Below are 20,832 nucleotides of genomic sequence, written 5' to 3' on the forward strand. Positions count from 1 at the left end.
ATTCGTCATTTTTTAGTCCACATGCAGAATTTATCCAGAAAAAGTGGTAATATCAGCTTGAATTCTCTGTAGTCTCTACTATTGCTAACATAGTTGGCATAGTGGTAAAGACAACAGGACCGTTTCCTCCTGTTGCGATTATCGCGGGTTCGAATACTGCTGGGGCATGGTCATAAATTTATATTTGTGATTGTTTAATATTTGTGATTGGCCTTAGGCAAGAGTAACCAGGCTGGGTAAGACCGAATGTCTTCCAGGATGATCTTCAAGTTTGTCACTGGCCACTCGGTAGGCTTAATGCCGAGGACCGTAGTTCGGAGTCCGCGTTAAACAGTATGTCAATTCCAGATAAACCCTAGTTGGTAAAAAGGAGAGTTTAAAATATACAAAGAAAATATATGTATATTCGAGATATATATCAGAATTCCCTTTTCATATTATAATATTATTGACCACAATTTCGTATAATAAATATAATTAACAAGCGACATGTCAAGATATTTTGCTGTGTTGGTATACGGAATTAGTATGCCGATATTGAAAAGAATTTGAGGCGTGATCTTCTTATTTATCAAATCTATGCGGGTTGATTTTGATTTACTTAATTTAATTCGTCATTTTTTAGTCCACATGCAGAATTTATCCAGAAAAAGTGGTAATATCAGCTTGAATTCTCTGTAGTCTCTACTATTGCTAACATTGCTTTATTGTTAGAAAGGGTGCTATATAATGTATAAGATGATTGATATAAAGAACTGGTCTCGACACACTTCCCGGTGACATGCCAGCCCTTAACAGTCTGTATTCTGTAGCAGAGTATGTTCCTTCATGGTCAATACGGAAGTGTCGATTAATCAAATAAGATTCTAAGAACAGGCCGAAATTTTTCGGGATATGTGACTTTATTATATATAGAATGTTTCCACGCTATGCTGTATCAAAAGCCTGTGCAATATCGAGAAAGCAAAGCCTGTCTTCGATTTCATCGAAATTCTGCACAGAAAATCGTGTTAAAATATTTTTATTTGACTAGCTCCATAATTAAAAACTAATTGTAATAGTATACAGGCTTTTGTCAAAAAAAAAAACCGTGTAATTCTGCATTACATATGATTATATACAGTTCAAATCAGGTACCCAACATATGATTCGCCCAAAGAAAAAATGTTTTTACGGCATATGCCATAACCGTATTGACACGGAAAAAATCTGACAGTTTTTATGTGCCCCGTACTCTCGAAGAAACAATATTTCATCCATAAACAAACATATTTCCATCCAAAAATAAGGGATGCGCGGCAAACAACTCGTATATCACCCATATCGATATTTTCAATTTTATTTCATATTTCGTCATGCCTTTTCTGTTCGCTGATAAAACGAAAAAATAATGTATATATGAAATATATGTTGTTTACATATTCCTGTCGGGTGTGGACTTATTGGCAAGGTTAATTGGTACTATATAAAATAGGTTACGACAATGTCCTAATGCAGTAAAGCAAAATTAGATTGTGCATTATCAGTATGTATACCCTGGTAAGTAAATACAATCATAATAGAACCATATATATATATATATATATATATATATATATATATATATATATATATATATATATATCTTAACTTACGAAAACAATTGGGTTTGATATTGCAACACTTATTCGTGTTTTTAATATTAAGCTTAGAAAAAAGCTTGTGGCTTTTAAATTTCTATTATTTCAGAAGACAAATATAAATTCAATTGAAACATTTTTAGTTTTCTAAGTTATATTTAAGCAAATTAACTCAGTACATATTCAATGTTACTAAATAGAAAAGTTTAAAACAATATGCATTTTCGATAATGTATTTGGAAAAGCTTAAAGTTTATAGGAAGTTCAGATTCAGATATTAGTATTTAAAATAATAAGTAATAAATTTTCTTTTATATTAATTACTTTTTTACCTTTCGAGAGAAGTACTTTAAACGATTACTAATCTAATTTACAAGTTTGCCTTTCATTATAACGCATTTTAAAATTTAAATAATCACGTATATTTAGAAAAAGAAAAAATATATTTCTCTTAATATTATTGAATAAATAATGGTAAAAAATTGTAATGGTTCAAAAAAAAAACATGAATATTTCAAAGGCTCTAAGTAGTTTAAAATATATTTTGTTGATATAACATAATAGTTACAGACAAATACATTCTTTCAAAGGTTTTGTTTCCCACTGCTTGAGGTTTAAAATACTTTTACAAGTGTTTCTGTTAGTTTTAATGATGATGAAGTACATACAATTAAAGTATTATAGATTGTTTTTGTATTTATTATATATAAAATTTTGTGATTTATCCATAATATTCAAATATTTTTAGAAAAAACTGTATTTTTAGTAGAAATAATAGAACAAAAATATATATGCATACGAAGATTAAAATTTGTAATTAATAGTAAATATATTATGAATCCATGTAATAGATTTATTTCATGGAGATTTTATTTACATTATCAATCAATACTGATCATCGAAACGATTAACAGAAGTGCTGTTTACAGCTACTTAAGCACATTTGGACAATTGGTCTTTGATTGAGATAGTTAACTCTTGTAATAGAGAAGATGGCCAATCCTATTTAAAGAATAATAAAATACGTAATATATGAAAAGGAGCTGATGTAATATCTGATGTACAAACTGAAGTTAAAGAACATAAGAGTCTTATGTTAGCTTAGTCGAATAATAATGAATTGGAGAAAAATTTAGACATTTTGAGCTTACACCGTTATCCCATTACTTGCCAAGCAGTAAAAACATTAAATTTTTTTATCCGATTTCCAACTTAACACATTAAAAAATTAACACATAAAAAACTACCGTGGGTGCTGAGTCAGTCTGTCCTATAAATGTGACGAAGAGAATATATGATTAAATATTATAAAAAATAAGAATTAAAATAAAAACAATGTTACTTGAAAACTAATGTCACAAAAAGTTTTAAAAGAAAATTTTAAAAGTTTATTTTGTATGATACTAATCACTACAAGTGTTCTTCTTTTCCTTCCGAACTGTTTGTCCCTTTTCGTCATATTATGACTAAAACTGGCAGATCTGACAGATCGTAAAATAAACCAGAAAAAGTTTACTTGTCCCACCTTCCGATTCCTTCACCCAAGTAAAACAAACCCCTCGTCTAAAATCTAGCCCCACAGCTCTATTACATAGTTACATACTGGTCTTACTAGTTTCTATATAGATGAGCTTGTTGTAATTGGATAACTGGGAATATTGGTCAAGCAACTAATAAATTCCTGGACTTGAAGTTGAGTTCGTTTCCTTTCTTGTTTATATAGTATTTCTATCTGAGTTGACATTCAGGGCCTTGTTACTGATATTTTGCTGTACTGGCATACGGAGTTAGTATGCCGATAATGAAAAAAGTTGAGGCGTGATCCTCTTAGTTGTGAAATCTATGCGGGTCGATTTTAATTCATCATTTTGTAGTCCATATGAAGAATTTATCAAGAAACATAATCACTTTTATTTGAAAACTACTGTCACAAACAGTTTTAAAATACAATTTTAAAAGCTTATTTTGTATGATACTAACCACTAAAAGTGTTTTTATTTTTCTGCCAAACCGTTTGTCCTTTCTCGTCATATTCTGACTAAAACTGGCAGATCTGACAGGTCGTAGAATAACTCAGGAAAAAACCTGACATAGTTTACTTACGTCGCACCTTCCGATTTTTTCAACTAATTAGAACAAACCCCTCGTCTAAAATCTAGCAGAGGAATGGTTTCATCTTTGTTTGCCTGGTTGTAAATAATCCATGCATTGCCTACGAACATGTCTAAAACACTAATAATACCAGTACCGTTTCTTATCTCAAAACGGATTTGATTTTTAGATAATGTTCATTAATTCCTCCCATGTTCTATTATAATTACGAATGAATCTTAGCTGATTCACGGTTACTTTTCATTTCTGTCTTTGAGTACCTTTACAGATTTATTTCATGAAGTTTTAAATTCCAATACAATTCAAATTAATTATTGATAAACGAATAATTATCGATCAAAAACCTACTTAATACCCACGTCCATTATCAGTTATCCCATCACAACGCTTAACGGAAGTGCTGTTTACAGCTACTTCGGCTTAAACACATAGGGGGCGCAACGATCTCCGTACGCTGCTTCGCAACTATTACCCCCGAGACGAATTTGGCTAACCTAAGGACTTTGCCGAAGTTGCTTAGTTAAGAAATTAGCGAACTGGAAAGTTCGCAAAGGACACATCCAGTTCAACGTTAATCCCTATTAGACTGCTGGGGTAGGTTCCAGTTTATTGACTACCTGCATTCAAATTGGAATAGTTTGCGTTTTTCGTTAAGTTGTTCGTCGTCAATAAGTCGGAACAGTTTCTACAGTTAATGGCGGGTTTATCATTAACAGACAATATCTAAATTCCTCATAAATAGAATAGAGAATGCTCCTATTACAAGCATACTATTTTTTCGATGTCCTTGATCAATTAATTAACGAAAGTTAATAAAGTCCTTAAAATAATCAAGATTACGTGAATATATATCGGCCATAATAGAGTTTTAAACCAGTTACTTAAGACTATATACCAACATCAAGTTTTCTTTTCTGGATCACAGCCAAATTTCAAATTCTCGATGGAAATGAAGGTTCATTATGAACTCTACAGTCAATTAATACGAATCAAACAAGAGACTAAGGAAGGTGTCTTTTATCACGACAAAATCAGATCAGATCCTAACCGACACAGAAAGAAATCGAGAAAATTTGATTAAGATATTTTTGATGCATTCATCCTATTATCCAGAGCTTGACCACTTTGAGTACCATTTGTTTCGATCTCTGTAAAATTCACAAGTTTTCTAGATTTAATTTCTTTAGTCCCATTAATTTTATTGTTTTCAATGAAATTTGTATTTATGTACTATCTTTCTATTAACTTTTTTTCATGTGAAAAATATATAAACCAATCATCAAATATATATATATATATATATATATATATATATATACATATATATGATGTTTCTAACGCATGTATGTTTTTTTTTGAAAAGTTGTACTGTGCGATGAGTAGTTGTGAAAAGTGCAATGAAAACACTATTTAAGATTCTATCTTAAATCATATCGTCAAAAAAATAAATACTTAATTCAAAACAAGTGACTTAAATTTTATTTTAAAATTGTTTGTTAAAACTGTGGCCGTACATCTCTAATAAAATTGATTTCTCATCAAGATCATATATCCCCATTGTCATATTTATAGAGTAGGCAGGCTCAGAAACCATGGGATTTTTTCATTTTTGATTCATATTATTTTTTGTTATTGTGTTAACCTATGACATTAATTAAACATGCATATATGTTTGATGCCTGAGAAGTAATGAATTGGCCGTGTAAAGCTAGCTTTAAAAAGTATTATGAAAATTACATCCTTCAGTTTTTCACCCAAAAATCTCAGAATTCCTATTGTTAGTCTTATAATCTCACTTTACTTCTGGCTTAAGTAATTTCCATATTTTTTGAGTTTTCTTTAAAAAAATAGCATTTTTCTAGATGATAGGATAAAGCTAGAGGCTATTATGTTCAGTATACTTTATCAGTGTTTTTAAGTTGTCCACCAGCTTGTTCTTGTACACTAAGTATTTTATTGTTTTTCAAATAGGATTCGCCATATTAATTTCAGTACATATCGGTTCCAAAATTATTGTTAAATATATCAATCAAAAATACATGCAAAATGTTGTATTATGATTATCCTCCAATTTGTTTAAAGGACGTATATACAGAGGATGGTCAAAATAATATAAACACCTGGTATATACACAATATTTATCTATTAATTAGGTGTTAATTCACTAAAAATAGCTGTAATTCCCTAAGAAATAGATTCGTAAAGTGCGTGAGTCGTTTCGAACGGAATGATGTATCGTTCTTGTACCAAAACATCCACCAATCAATTAATATAACTTACAATATTTGCCATGATTCTCCGTATATAATAGGAGTTATGGTATATTACTATGGTATTAAACTATTAATAGTAATGAGTGAAAAATTAATAATGTCTGTACTCAACATAAACTTTATTTCGGTTTTTGAGTTGTTACTTGATTTGTTTCTTTTGTCATTTACGTGCTGATATATAAAGGAGGACACTTTGATGATACGTGATTATCTTCACATCCCCGGTAATTATGTATCATAAATTATTCTAAATTAAGATGACAATTTATTACTACACTCAATAATAAATAATTAACCTTAACGTTACTATAGGAAATTACATAATATACTTACACGAATTTCATGAAATATAAATCAATCTATTTACCTGAAACAAAAACATGTCGTTAATAATACGTTAATTAACAGATCTATTCAATTATATACACATTTCACGTGCATAATATGTCCTTGCGTGACTTACATTTTTTCGTCGAATAACTTATTCAAATTTATGTATTTTAGCGGAATTGTATACTTTCAAAAATTACATAATTAACTATGCAAATATTTGTATAATATATATTGTCAACTATTTTCTATACCACCAAAAAATATATATTCCATTATAAACTGAAATTATTTTTGTTGGTGTTTATTTTAGCTTAATCGATTTCAGTTATATTAATAAATAATTGTGTGAAATACTTTTTTGTTGATATAGTCGGTTTATATATTTAGAGTTTACTGGATATATATTTTATATTTTATATTTTATGTGAATTAAGTAATTTTGTTTATAATAGTATAAAAAACTTTTAACTACTCGTTTTAGCAGTTTGTTCTTTTATTAAGTATAGTTTTATGATACAAAATTGATCTTTCTTTCTTTCCTACAAGAAATTGAATGGATCTTCTTATTTTAATTAATCTGATATTATTTAATGTTGTTACAATCATACTATTCATCAGTAACAATCCTATTATCAGATTAGAAAAAAGGTTTTATCATTTCCAATCCTATATTGTCATTTTCTTTAATGAGTATTGAATATAGGTGAAATATTTTTTGATTTAAAGAAAATTGATTGAGTGATTTGATCAAGTGACTCAAATGATTTGGAGTTTTTGTATTGTTTTCAGTGACAGGATCATTATTTAATACATGATTTATAGTAGCACTGTGTCTTTTCACTACAAATGCATCCCTTTTAAATGAACTGTCGAGAAGGAATATTATTTGAGTGCCATTACGTCTTTTTCATCATCGTGAGTCGATAACACTTATTACCAAGATAATATTTCTCACACAATATAGTTTCTATTTTATCTCATAATTTCAGTTTATGTCATTCCACAAGCAGTGTTTTATAATAGTTTGTTAAAAGTAAAAATTACCAGTCAGGTTTATGCTTAATAAAATAACAATAAACATTTTCAACTACAAACTTTAAAAACAAAAATAAATTGAAATATTTATTATTTATTAATTTATTAAAAGAAATAAATTTATTTATTAAAATATTAATAAAAATAACGTAAAATAAATTATAAACTAATACATATTAAAATTTAAATGTTAGTTAGGCGTCGATTTATCAATTAATAAATTTTTTCTTCAAAATCAAAGAAAATTATTTCGTTCCAAAATGTTTTTAACGTTACAACAAACAAAAATTATTAATATCTGTTAATCGAATACTAACAAGGATTCTCTGAAACTAATTATAACTCATCTTACTCTCCAAGTTTAGCTCCATAAGACTTTCTCCTATTCCGCATTATATTGGGGTATTCTAGTCTAAAGGCAAGTGAAATAAAAAAATAAACAATATTTTTACTATTCATTTTATTGAATATTGGGATATTAGTGGTTAAAGAATGCCTAAAAAAATTGAAAAAATTAAAAATTCAAAACGTAATGGGCAAATTGACCCAAAAAAATGGCGTACCCTTGTTGACAGGTTTTCTAATAATGTGAATCCGAAAAGAAAACAAAATTCCTAATATAGTGGGGTGGTGCTATCATACAAATTAAGAAAAAAGTGAAATAAAATTTTCTTCGCCAAATTTCGGCAGCTATAGAAATAGCAAAAATCCAAATTTTATTATAGCTCAATTTCGTATGATAGAAGAATGTGCAGACAAAGCTCGTACCCAATTTCAAGTAAATTGGTTGAGTAGAACCTGAGATATATGTTAATCGTGTCATAAAAATCAGTTTCAAGAAAACGCGTTTAAAGTTTCCTTTTTTAAGGCGCCATCTCATTAACACAGCTATATCCCCGAAAATAATTTAAATATTGTTTAATAATTTAATAAAAATTCTGAGATAAATCGACGAAATTTAAATACATTCATTCTAATGGGAGGATACTTACCAAGGGAACAAAATAAAGTAATAATCCATCCACGTTTTATTTCAAAAGTAGTATAAGTTATCAGTGAATTTTTCTCTTTTTCTAGACTGTTGTTCTGTTCTCCGCTGTTGCTCTTGCAGCGGCAGGCGACCCAAGACTCACAGCGGCCCGAGTAGGACCCGCCATCATCGCCGGACCAGGTGGAGTAGTTAGAACTCCTGGAGCTATTGCCGGTATTGGGGGTTTGGGAGGTTTAAGAGGTGGTCTTGGTGGTATCAACGCTGGAGTCGTACCTGGAGCCATCATAGGCGGTGGTGCCCTGGGTGGAGCCGGTTTGGCACGCGGCGGCTTGGGGCTGGGTGGTCTTGGATTAGGATTGCGTGGATCGGGAATCGAAGGACAATATGTTCCTGACCTGACCGAGAGACTGTACGATGATGGAACTTATAAACCTTATAGTTACGGTCCTTAAATGACTAGTCAAAACCATAAAATGTAGTCTCCAACTAAATTTAACCGGATATAAATAAATGGATCATTTAATTCTGTTTTTTATTTCATCACTGAGTTTTTTATTCATCATTGTATGGTATATATTAGGAATGCAACTAATATTCATTGTCTTCGAACTGTTTCAACCGTTCTTAGGCCGTCCTTTGCCATTGACATCAAAATCACTACTTTTAAATCCTTATTATTGCCTATATATACTGAATAACAATAACAAATTAAAGAGCATTTAAGAGTTATTTAAATTGATAGTTCCAATTTTCACAATATATCGCTGATCATATAGCTCTACCAAAATCACCATTTTATTAGAAATTTTAAAAATTATTATAACAAAAGTATATAATATTACATATATATTAACAAATAGAAACGTATTATTTCTCCATAGGTGGTTTGGAAGAGAGTTTAATGTAATTATAATTAAACAACTCTAACTTACAAACTGTTGTGGCTGTTTTATAACTTTTTTGTTTCATTATTCTACTTACATTAAAATGTTGTTATATACCAAAGCCAAAATAAATTAATAGTCAAAATGCAGCAACATTGCGACGTTTTGTTGTCATCAATTTAGATGACGCGTGTTCACTGTTGTATTTAATAGACATCCATACTACATTAATATAACATTAATTTGGCAACAAACTAGTAATTTAACGTCATTAGTGATTGAACCTGAAAAATAAGCGTTGAAGCTTATACGATGTGTAACTTAGTCCTTACTTGGTACACACCTTGGTAATTTGACCTATATTGCTGAAGGAAAAAAAACCCATACTTTTGCTTTATCATTTTCCACCATCTAAGAGTATTGTTGTTATTTGTTACTCGCCTTCTCACTAAAATATTCTGTTATAACTTTTCAGATTATATAAGGAGTAAGTACAGGAAAGCCTTCATCTAGACGTGCTTCGAATATGCACAAAAAGTATTTTTAGAAGAAATCGACTATATATCTTGGATGAGTGAAGAATGTTGAGATGAACAATATTTCATTTTCTAAAATGTAACATTTTCCATACTGGCGATCAATGAAATTACTGATTGATTCATTCATTCACTTCATCAAAGCATCTTATTGCTTGTTGTTAACACTGTTTAGCGACTGATCATTAAGTTATGATAGTCACTTAATTAAATACGATACTAATAAAAAAGTAATATTAACATACACAATTTTTAAAATAAGTCATTAAATTTATCACAAAATCACTCAAAATAATTCATATAAGTATAATAAATTTATTTCTAGGGTTTTGCAATATATTTGGAGATAGGAACAGATAATTACTAGTCGTTTAAAGATAATTCAATACTATATACTTATTCTGTGTCCTTTTTTCGTAACTAACATATCGATATCACGTTAATTGAAGCTCAATGAATTCTTTAAACGGATTAATGAACTGACGATTATATATCAACCAAATTTTAGTGGTTTATTATTTAAATTATCAACGATTCGAACAGGCGACCTTGTGCGGTCCACCCATTATACGGCTTGATACATGTTAATAAAATTAATTGGTACCCATTTTGAGGATTTTTTGATATGCAATTCCGATTATTTTTATAAATGGCATGTGTCAAAAAAAGTAGAGTTGATCACGTAGGAGAATATATGAATCGTAACATTTGAAGGTGTTAAATTGTTGTTTATATTCATTAGTATCTAACTAATTGACAAAGACGGATTCATATTTCTATTAAAAGCACAGTATTTAAAACATCAAACTTGCTTCGTTATAATGGCTTAGGTTTTTGTGATGAAACAATGATATTTTATTCAGTTATGAAGCAAAAGTAAACAGTAGGGGATTTTTATAAATTTCTTGACGGTATGGTGAATACCATTTAAAGTTAACTGGTTATTATTACTATTAATAATAAAGATTATTTTTAATCTATGGTATATTGCATTTTTCTATTGTTGCAATAATATTTTGTAATATGAAATTAATCAAATTCTTGTCATTAATTATTCGATGCTGTTTCCATTGTATTTCCCAACTTGTAGGAATGAAAAAAAATGTAAGGACATACAAGGTTGACGTAAGAGGATGTAAGTTTTTGTGGCGTGTACGCTACATATTTACCAAATTCTTTTAACACAATCCGTTTTACTCTGAACGATTTACTGGTGACCTTGTCTCAAGAGTCAAAGACAGAGATTATACTTGGGGAAAAAGTTGAAAAGCTAATTTCTTAAATTTATTTTATTTTAAATTGTTTAATATAATTTAATTAATGAACTATTAACGAATAAATTGTTGCAGTTATTTACTTAGTAGTATTTATTACTTATGTATATCTGTCCATAATATATATCATTAGGTTTGTAAATTTGAATATTTAGTGTAAAAAATCGGTACAATATATTTTATTCATCGATGGCTACTTTTTCCCATCTTTTTGGCATTTTACGGATTCCATTTTTAAGGAACGATGTATCTATTTAGGCTATTCACGAACCGACCCATTTGTGGTATCTTTATAAGATCCAGAGAATAGCTCCTCCCTTATTATGAAGATAAAAGACGATCAGACATATCACGACTTATGTCGGAACAAGTAGTAATCAGAAGGAGCAGGGTCTGGAAAATAGGGCAGATGGGGTAACAGTTTCCATTTTAATGTTTCCGAGTTTGCATTCACCGGTTTTGCAACACGTTATCGAGCGTTGCCACGCTGAAGAATAACATTGGTATGTCTTTATTCGTATTGCCGCCGTTTTTTGCACGAGCACTGTGCTGGCTCTAACTAATATATTCCGGTCGATAGTGGTCCTCATTGATGCTTTCATCGAGTAAATATTTGTAATCCTCGTCTTTTTCTGTCTTTTTAAAACTTTGAAATCAGTATTCGCATTTTGAAATTGATGGAGCGTAGTTGCCATAAGCTTTACCCATCATTCGACGATCTTCAACTGCCTTTGTCTTGAAATTGCTCACACTTCGGCGAAATGTAATGTATGCTTACCCTAGGATCTTTTTCCTCTCGTCTGTCAGTAAAGGTAGCGGAACCCACGAAGATGAAGAAACGATGATCTAGTTTTCAAAATAATTAATGTAAGAAATACAGTATAAAAAGCATATTGTTACAGTGATTTTATTGCAAATCCAAAAGTACAGAACTAAAAGATAAATATCGAGATTTCACGAGTGTGGGTAATATGTGACGTACTGTGCTTCTGACGTCAAGTCCCCATAAACGTATCCTTCGAAAATCCTGCTTTGCGACGCCAAAAAAAAACTTAACGAATTCGCGTGAGCACATTTTTAGTTTATAACCTTGGCGGAATGACCAACGCCCAAATTTCATCTCGATTTCCGCATCTCATGACAGCGCGTGATCGTACGAAGCGTACGAGATCATTTTAGTACAGGAAGGATCTAGTTTCCTTTCTTCGTCATATTTATCGCATCGATCGAAAACGGGCTCTCGTTTCGCAATCAAAAACCATTGTGATGGATAATTCAAGTTCAAAGTCGACTAGAATCAATGCTACTTAAAATGTTCGGGTGTTTTTTAATAGGATTTCGTTACATAAGCAGATCAATGATTAAGTTTAATCACGTTACGAGCTGCGGGATCTTTAAAAGTATACTTAAAAAATACGCCCATGCGCACTTAAGCTAAATGAGGAACATTTTATATTGGTTATGTATGACGTTACTATTGTTTAATAGTAAATTTAGTGAACGATATTTTTTTAAGTTCTTATTTGAAATATAATTTATCACAATGCGATTACAATCACTAATATTATTGGGATAATTAATGAAATTGAATGTTGACAAACTTATTTGAAATAAAATCGAATTTGCGTTAATCGATGCTTATTACGTTGTTACTAATTCATTCATTATTAATTCATATAATGTAAATCTACTAATTTATGTTATACTTTTGATGTAATAACTTACTTAGAATAAAATGAAAATAAGGATTTTGATTGAGATACTAAAATATTAGCTATGATCTATGAATACGTGTATATAATCACGTCTTATTGTCGCTTTTACCTCGGATTTGGTATATTTCACACTACCTATGAACTATAAATGTACCTTTTATGGTAGGAGTTCTTTTATTGGTTTTCTTATCTAGTATGTTAATCATCTAGTAGAATCTATATACAATACTGTTGCAAAATGTACATATCATAATAATGATAACATTGATATATTAAAATTTAATGCACCCTAGTAAGATAATCCTTATTCTGATAATTTTGTTTATATTATCACATCTGGAATACGAGGGTTACTCTATTTCGGGTATTGGCAAAACTGTTGTCATCTGAGTCCATCTGACGGTTCCATCATAAAGTTTGACATTTTTGACGATATACGTATCAACAAAAGTGCATCAACTTAATTTGACTTTTGGCGATAAAGCTCCATCAAAAACCATTGTGTATCGCTGGTTTAGTGAATTCAATCGTGGTCGTAGTTCGCTGACCGACGAGTTTCGTGAAGGTCGTCCAAAATCGGCTGTTATGCCAGAAAACATAGATGCTGTTTGCGAATTTAACAATTTGACAATCGCTCAAAAAAAGGTTCGTGTCGATTGGTGCAAAGAAGTGCTTAAGAAATTCAATCGAGGTGCTTCGAAAGTCGTTTATAAAATCGTGACAGGTGACGAATCATGGATATACTGGGTTGAGCCCGAAAGTAAAAAACAGTCGACTGTATGGGTGTTCCAAGATGAACCAAATCCAACAAAAGTTGTTCGCTCACAGAGCACTTCAAAGAAAATGTTGGCCTGTTTCTTCGGGAAAACTGGTCGTATTGCAATAGCCTCTAGAGGATCGTAGAACAGTAAATTCTGATTGGTACACAGCCATTTGTTTGCCAGAAAACTTCGGTTAAATAAGGAAAATAAACAAGAGACTCCGGAGATTTCTTCATCTCAAACAAGAGACTATTTGAGTACTCAAAACATGGAATTGATGGGTCATCCGCCATACAGTCCTGACTTGGCACCGAGTGACTTCTTTTTGTTCCCATCCGTCAAGAATAAACTGCGTGGTCAACGACTTTCATCGCCCGAAGAAGCTATTGAAGGGTTCAAAAATCATGTTTTGAAGATACCTCATTCGGAATAGAATAAAGGCTTTGAATATTGGTTTAAGCGTATGTAAAAGTGTATCGATCATCGTGGCGAGTACTTTGAAAAACAATAAAAATATATTCACAGCTTAACTATTTGTTTTTTTCCTATTCCCGAAATATAAATAGTAACCCTCCTATATTATAGTTTTTGTTCATATTTTAATTTTAGTTACATTTTTCAATCAAGTTTGCAGTAGTAATATGAGTAATACGAACACATTCTTACTGCGATTCATAAATCATTATGTCGTTTTAGCTTCGCTGTAATCTCTTCATTTTTTCTGTCATCAAGAAGTGTCTTTATTGAATATATGTATATGGAATTTCAAATATAATGAACTAGATCTAGTTTCGTATTCGAAATAGTGGTTTACTTTTACAAGTGCATTTCAAGTTTCTTTGATTTTCACGGTACTTCTGGTACTTTACTATAAATGCATTTAGTAAAGAACTGTAATAATTTTAAGTTAATAGTTATTTTATATCATGATTAATTATCGAGTGTTATTGTAACATTTTGATATTGTTCATTTAATTTATTTACCAAATGGAAGAGATGAAGAGATTGTTTATATTAATGTAGTTTTTCCTTATGTTAATATAAAATGTATTATAATATTTTTTACCAGAAGACTTTCCAAGTTTCTATAAGCTACTTCTTTTATATATAACAGGTCAATTGAAAAGTCCCCAGCCTAACACATAGATGGCGTTACTAGAATCTAATCCTAATAAGATGCGTGTATAAATTTGACAGCTGTCGAATCATTAGTTTCTAAATTATTTGTTAATATTAGCGTTTTGAGTCAAGCAAATTTTGTTATTGTGAAAAAATCTATAAAAAGGAATTTCGCGTATTGATAAAATATTGTGTTTTGAAGGGAAAAAATACAGTTGAAGCAAAAACTTGGCTTGATGCCGAGTTTCTGGACACTGCCCCAGGAATATCAACCGTCAAGGATTGGTGTGCTAAATCTAGACGCGGTGAAATGAGCACCGAAGACGGTGAATGCAGTGGGCGCCCAAAAGAAGTTGTTACCGACAAAATATTTAATTTGTCTAACAAAATAACTACTTATATATAAAATTGATGAAATAAGAATAATATGAAATAAATCTTCTTGATAAACACTATTCGGATTTAACTTCGTAAAATTTTAGTCTCTTACATAAACTAAAAAACAGTTTTGACGACATCGTATTAATTCTGTTGAATATAGGAATACAGAATCGATGATCGACGGATCAAATTGGTACCAAAATCAACATAAATTTACAGCAGAAATTAAGCTTGTTATGCACAAACGCTGGAATTAGTAAAAAAAACTAAAAGGTATATATTAACCGGAGAGGGCTTAGTACATTTTGGCTAACAGATTTTACTTAGGCGCGATAACATCAAGGTAGCAAAGTGGAGTGTGAAATATGGCGTTTGTATTTAAAGAAGAAAATTTACGAGCAGTGTACCTTGTCTAATTTAAATTATAGAGGTTAAACATAAACTTCCACAATAGCGAGATGACCATAAGGGGCTATATTTACTATTAATCAGTTAAAATGAAGATTGTACTAGAAACAGTTAAAAGACTAAAATAGTAGGAAAAAGCAATGGAAAGAATGGACTTTTTTCAGTCTTATGCGTCTTATGTAGATAGCCATATGTAAATCAATTTTTCCAATAATAGTTCAGTCAAAGCGAAGCTCATCAGAGAGTGTTCTAATTATGACTTTTGGTTGAAGCAAAATATAACGAATATGATCTTCTGAAATCTTTATTTTCAAAGAGCGTTACTTTTGATTGTGTAAATAAATGAGCCTGACATCATATCTAAAATATTCTATGGATCGCCTCCTATCAAATGTGCATTGGTATGGGTTCATGAAACAGGCATTACTAGAGATTAATCAGTTAAAATATAGATTGTATTAGAAACAGTTAAAAGACTAAAATAGTAGAAGAAAGCAATGGAAACTATGGAGTTTTTCAGTCTTATGCGTCATATGTAAATAGCCGACCCACTTAAACATTTTAAAGAATTTCATCTATTTTTCCAATAATTGATCCGTAAATGCGAGGCTCATCAGAGTGCTTTAATTATGACTTTTGGTTGAAGCAAAATATAACGAAAAATAAATTAGGCATTACTAGAGATATGCGACCTTAAAGAAGTTAATTATATTAGAAAATAATACCTTTTGTTAGAAATAATATACAAGACAATGTGTTTGACATTTAAATTAAACGAAGAAAGCGCTGCATCTTTTGGACGAAATTTATGTCATAGGTTTTAACCGTATGTCTTATTTGAATAAAACGACTGTAACAATGATAAAGATTATCGAAAATACGACACAGTACTAAATCCGAAAACCGATTCGACATGGTTCGATACTTAGTTATCTTGTTTTATGTCGACTTGCCAGATATGTAGTATTTAGTGTATAGTATAATATTAAAAACAATATCTTGTATAAAGTACTTTCCTTTAGGAAGCAATAAGGGATTCTATTTTTAGTAGTTGTGTACTTGTTTCCATCAAAGGTTGAGTAATAACGAAATGTCAGTAGCAGCGGGAGTTTTTTTAATGTTTTCCATTAAAACTAAACACCGAAAGCACGTAATGAATTCCATCGATTTTGTTTTACCTAGATATTTGTGCTGCCTAGTCGATAGAAGCAAAAAACGTTATTCGATATAGAATATTATTCGAATAATGGCTGTATTAACATAATGTTAATTTAAATTGATTTTAGGAAAATGATCGATAGTGTTATGTAGATTTTGTATATTGAAGTACGTTAATATATATTTTAATAATGTTTCACGATATATAATAAATTGTTTTTCAAATATTTAATATACCTAGAGATATTTTCATGATTTTAATAATGCTGATATGAATTAAAATAATTTTATATATTATCTTTTTTTCTCAGTTTTTTTAATGATTGTTATTTGCACAAAATATTTCTTTGCAATTTTATAATAATTAGTAGATTTGTTGTATTAAATTGTTGAAATGATAGAGGGTAAGGAATTAGTTTAGAAAACGCCTGGGTAGTATTGCCAATGCAAAAAAAACTAATTAATATGGCAATTTTAATTAAAATCATTTCAACTTATTTTTAAGTGTAGTATTAAAATATGGAAGATCTAAAGTGTTGAGTAAAAAATCATTTAAACGCTAGTGAACAGAAACTTTAAGTTAGAAGACCAACCAAGAAAATTTTCATACACTAACCAGTGAAATGATACCTGATGCTGACGAAAACTGACCAAGAAAAGAAAAAGGGCAACAAAAACATTTTACACAAAGAAGAAGAAAGAGAGGAGGAGTTCCTTGTTGCCATAAACATAAGTATGAGTTATAAGTTGAATTAAAAACGGTCTGGAATTAAATTGTCAAAATATTTAATGAACAAATTAGTTAAATCAATCTTGAGGAGGAATTGGCAACTAAAATGTTTCTGTATATTCACTGTACTGTATGTATTCTGTATCTCTACGGAAAAAGTCCTTTGAGAGATATCCGAACTCCAATCTTGTGGTAATTTTGCAACAAACTTTCGAATACGTTGTTCTTGTAATCTGTTAAATTATGGTTACCGAGAAAGTTGTGAATAAAACTTTGAAACGATGATCTTGCTGCTGTTTTTTTGTAATTTTTTAAACTTTGCGTTAGCTTTTAGTTTTCGAATATCAAGGCAAACATTTCTTAACAAATTTAATGTTTTTCTTCCATAACGAAACCGTTATCTTTCACTGCTCGCCGATTGTGGAGATGAAGTTCTTGATATGATTGTTTTGCGGGCGACAGAGTTACGACTGGGACTGTCGTAGTTTGTTTACTACTGGATCTTGTGGAGGGGTAGGGATTTTATTATGGCGTTATCGTGTGCTAAAGTTCCTATGGAGAACCTCACACTGAGCATGTTTATGAAATTTTTCACAAACGGGATGCCTGATTCGAGGTGTTTGTTGTCGTTCCTCATTAACCATAGGGCTATGAGTAATGCACGGACTTTCTTGGATTGGAATACTTGGAGTAGTTGTTGTCTCTCCGAGTCATATTTGTACCACACCTGTGCTCCATTGAGGCAGATTGGACAGACTAGCATTTTATACAGAGTCGCTTTCTGTGGGATTGGGAGTTTGCTTTTTCTGTAGAGTAGAGGAAATAATAGGCTGTACACGCTATTTCCTTTGCAAATAGCGTGCTGGATTTGGGCAGACCATTGAAATCTGCGGTCGAACTGGATACTTTCTGGAGCCTAGGGGTAGGGACTTAATCGATTTGGAGGCGATAGGCGCGAATCTTCTTCTTGCGGTGGAACAGAATAACCTGAGTTTTGCTCAGGTTAATCTGAAGCCGCCAGCATTGGCACCACGCTATCGCTTGGTTCAGTTGTACTTGGAGTCTATAAAATGCTGTGTGGAAAAGTTTGTATAGCGGGAAATCAGCCATATAAAGGTTGAATAGGGCTGGGGCTAACAGAGCGCCTTGCGGGACTCCTGCGGATAATTCTTTACGAGAGGAGACTGCGTCACCGATCCTCACCTGAAAGGACCTACCATCTAAGTATGAATCTATCAGGGATATTAGGCCATTCGGTAGACCTAATTGTTTACCTTTAAATATTAGACCGTGGTGCCATACTCGGTCGAAAGCTTTGGAGACATTTAAGAATAAGGCTCCTGTTTTTCGACCTTTTATCATTGGTGGTTAGTTGCTGCGACGCGGGCAGCTTAATGAAGGCATGAATGTTTAGCACGAAAACTGAATTGTTCATTCGGAATTATGTGATGTGCGTCTGTGAAATCGTTTAAGGCGTTTAATATCGCTTTTTCGGCAAGTTTGAAAGTTTTTGAACACCTAATTCAGGGAATTAAATAACGCTAAAGAATCGTTCTCATCGGCTCGGATTCAATTCATATCATATCAACTCTTACCAGGTTCTGTAATGTTAATTATATCATGAAGAATATTAGAAGCTTAGCATCAGTATCAGTAAATATTAATCGCCATGTCTGTTTTTTAAAAATTACCAAATAATTTCGTCCACTACTATGTTGAGAAGCAGTGGGGAGACGATATCTCCTTGGCGAAGGCCTTTTCGGGTTTCACATAAATTGGAGAAATAATTTTCGCGCTAACGCTTTATATATCTAATATTGAGAATGGTGAAAAAACGCTATCTTCCACTCAAAATTACCTAAAAAATTACTTATTAAGTTTTTTTAAAAGACTTGGGAAATTAAAATTTACATACAATTTACTTCAGAAGAATCCGGAATAGTTTAAAAAAATCATTGGTTCCCAGCACAAATATCAGTATGTTAAAATAATGTTATTGTTTTCGTAAAATATTTCGTAATTAAGCAGATTACGTGTTGATGTCGTACTTGTCACGAAACTATCTTGAAGTGGATTACTACTCTCTGAAGTCTTGTGCTCCATAGTTAGTAAAAGCTTTTGTTCGGACTTACCGCATTTATATTGTCGGTAAGGATTATTATGGCAAATTAATTTTTCAGTACGTGTAATAACTCAAGCTCCGTACCGTTGGACAAAATCATTTTCCACGGTTCTTTATAATGATTAAAATATAATACCATATAAAATATATAACCATTATTGTTTTGCATGTTGTTTTGACTCTATAATAAAAACGTTTTTTCTAATTCGCCAACAAAATAAATCTGTCAAATTTATCAACAGTATATTGAATTATGGTAGAATCCTCGAAATGTAAGGCTTCATATCAGAATTTATTATTGTTGCTATAGTTATCGTCAGGATTGTCACTGGATTGGATATCAACTATTAGCTCAAAATAACAAATATTTTCGAGGAATAATGCTTCTTTCGTGTAAAAATAATTGATGCATGTCTATAGGGGGCCATAAGTAGAGAAACCGAATTATTGCAATACCTCCCGACATCTTCGACAATGGTTGATTTATATAATTTGTTCATTAAATATTGCACAATGTATTTACTTCATATTTACTTTTATATCAATAAGGATCTTTCATCTTTGCTTTTTTGTTCTTTGTGTACAATTTATTTGTTGCCGTTATTGTTTTCTTGGTCAGTTTTCCTCAGCATAAGGTATTATTACACTCGTTAATATATCAAGATATTTAGAATGTTCCTGCTTTTCTCTGAAATGAAAGGTTACGAAAGGTCACGAGGTTAGTCATTTAATATAAAATTTCTGTTCAATAGCGTCCCATGATCGATTTTACACCAGAATTGATTTTTTACTGAATGGTTTATGTTTTCCTACCAGTCTAGGTTTTGAGGATATTCGAGGTTTTGTTACTGCACATAAAAATAAGTTGAATCCATTTAAATTAAATTTCCCATATTGTTGCATTGATAAATTTATCCTAGTATTTTCTAAAATAATTGTTTAAGTCTCTACCATTTCAATAATTTGATACAATAATCCTACTATGTATTAAAAATTGCAAAAAAAGATTTATGCCAATAACAACCATGAAAACATTTGAAAAAAAAACAGATAATAAATATAAATATTTTAGTTATAGTTATTAAAATATTAAAATCGTGAAAATATCGCTGGGTATATTAAATTTTTGAAAAACAAATTATACCATATCGTCATACGTCATTAAAACATATATAAACGTATTTCAATATAGAAATAACTACATTACACTATCGGTCATTTTCCTAAAACAACTTTAAATTAACATTATGTTAATAAAGCTATTATCTATCTTTATCGAATATGGTTTTATGCTTCTATCAACTAGGCAGTACAAATATCTAGATAAAACAAAATTGATGGAATTCATTACGTACTTTCAACGTTTATTTATATTAGAAAA

The 20,832-nt window shown here is 30.8% G+C and overlaps 2 protein-coding genes across 2 annotated transcripts in view; one reads left to right on the forward strand and one right to left on the reverse strand.

The window, feature by feature from the left end:
- nolo (ADAMTS-like no long nerve cord) overlaps nucleotides 1–20,832 on the reverse strand; it is a 546,982-nt gene that overhangs the window by 163,317 nt on the left and 362,833 nt on the right. The gene's annotated exons all lie outside the window — the stretch shown is intronic.
- On the forward strand, nucleotides 1,400–8,886 carry LOC143200474 (uncharacterized). Its single transcript, XM_076410909.1, has 2 exons — nucleotides 1,400–1,539; nucleotides 8,450–8,886. The coding sequence occupies exons 1-2, from the start codon at nucleotides 1,528–1,530 to the stop codon at nucleotides 8,813–8,815; spliced, it is 378 nt and encodes a 125-aa protein (XP_076267024.1). The 5' UTR covers nucleotides 1,400–1,527; the 3' UTR covers nucleotides 8,816–8,886.

The sequence above is a fragment of the Rhynchophorus ferrugineus genome, unplaced genomic scaffold (assembly GCF_030347505.1).
Source record: "Rhynchophorus ferrugineus isolate W39M unplaced genomic scaffold, kcgeb_rfMv2 rfM8, whole genome shotgun sequence".
NCBI lineage: Eukaryota > Metazoa > Arthropoda > Insecta > Coleoptera > Curculionidae > Rhynchophorus > Rhynchophorus ferrugineus.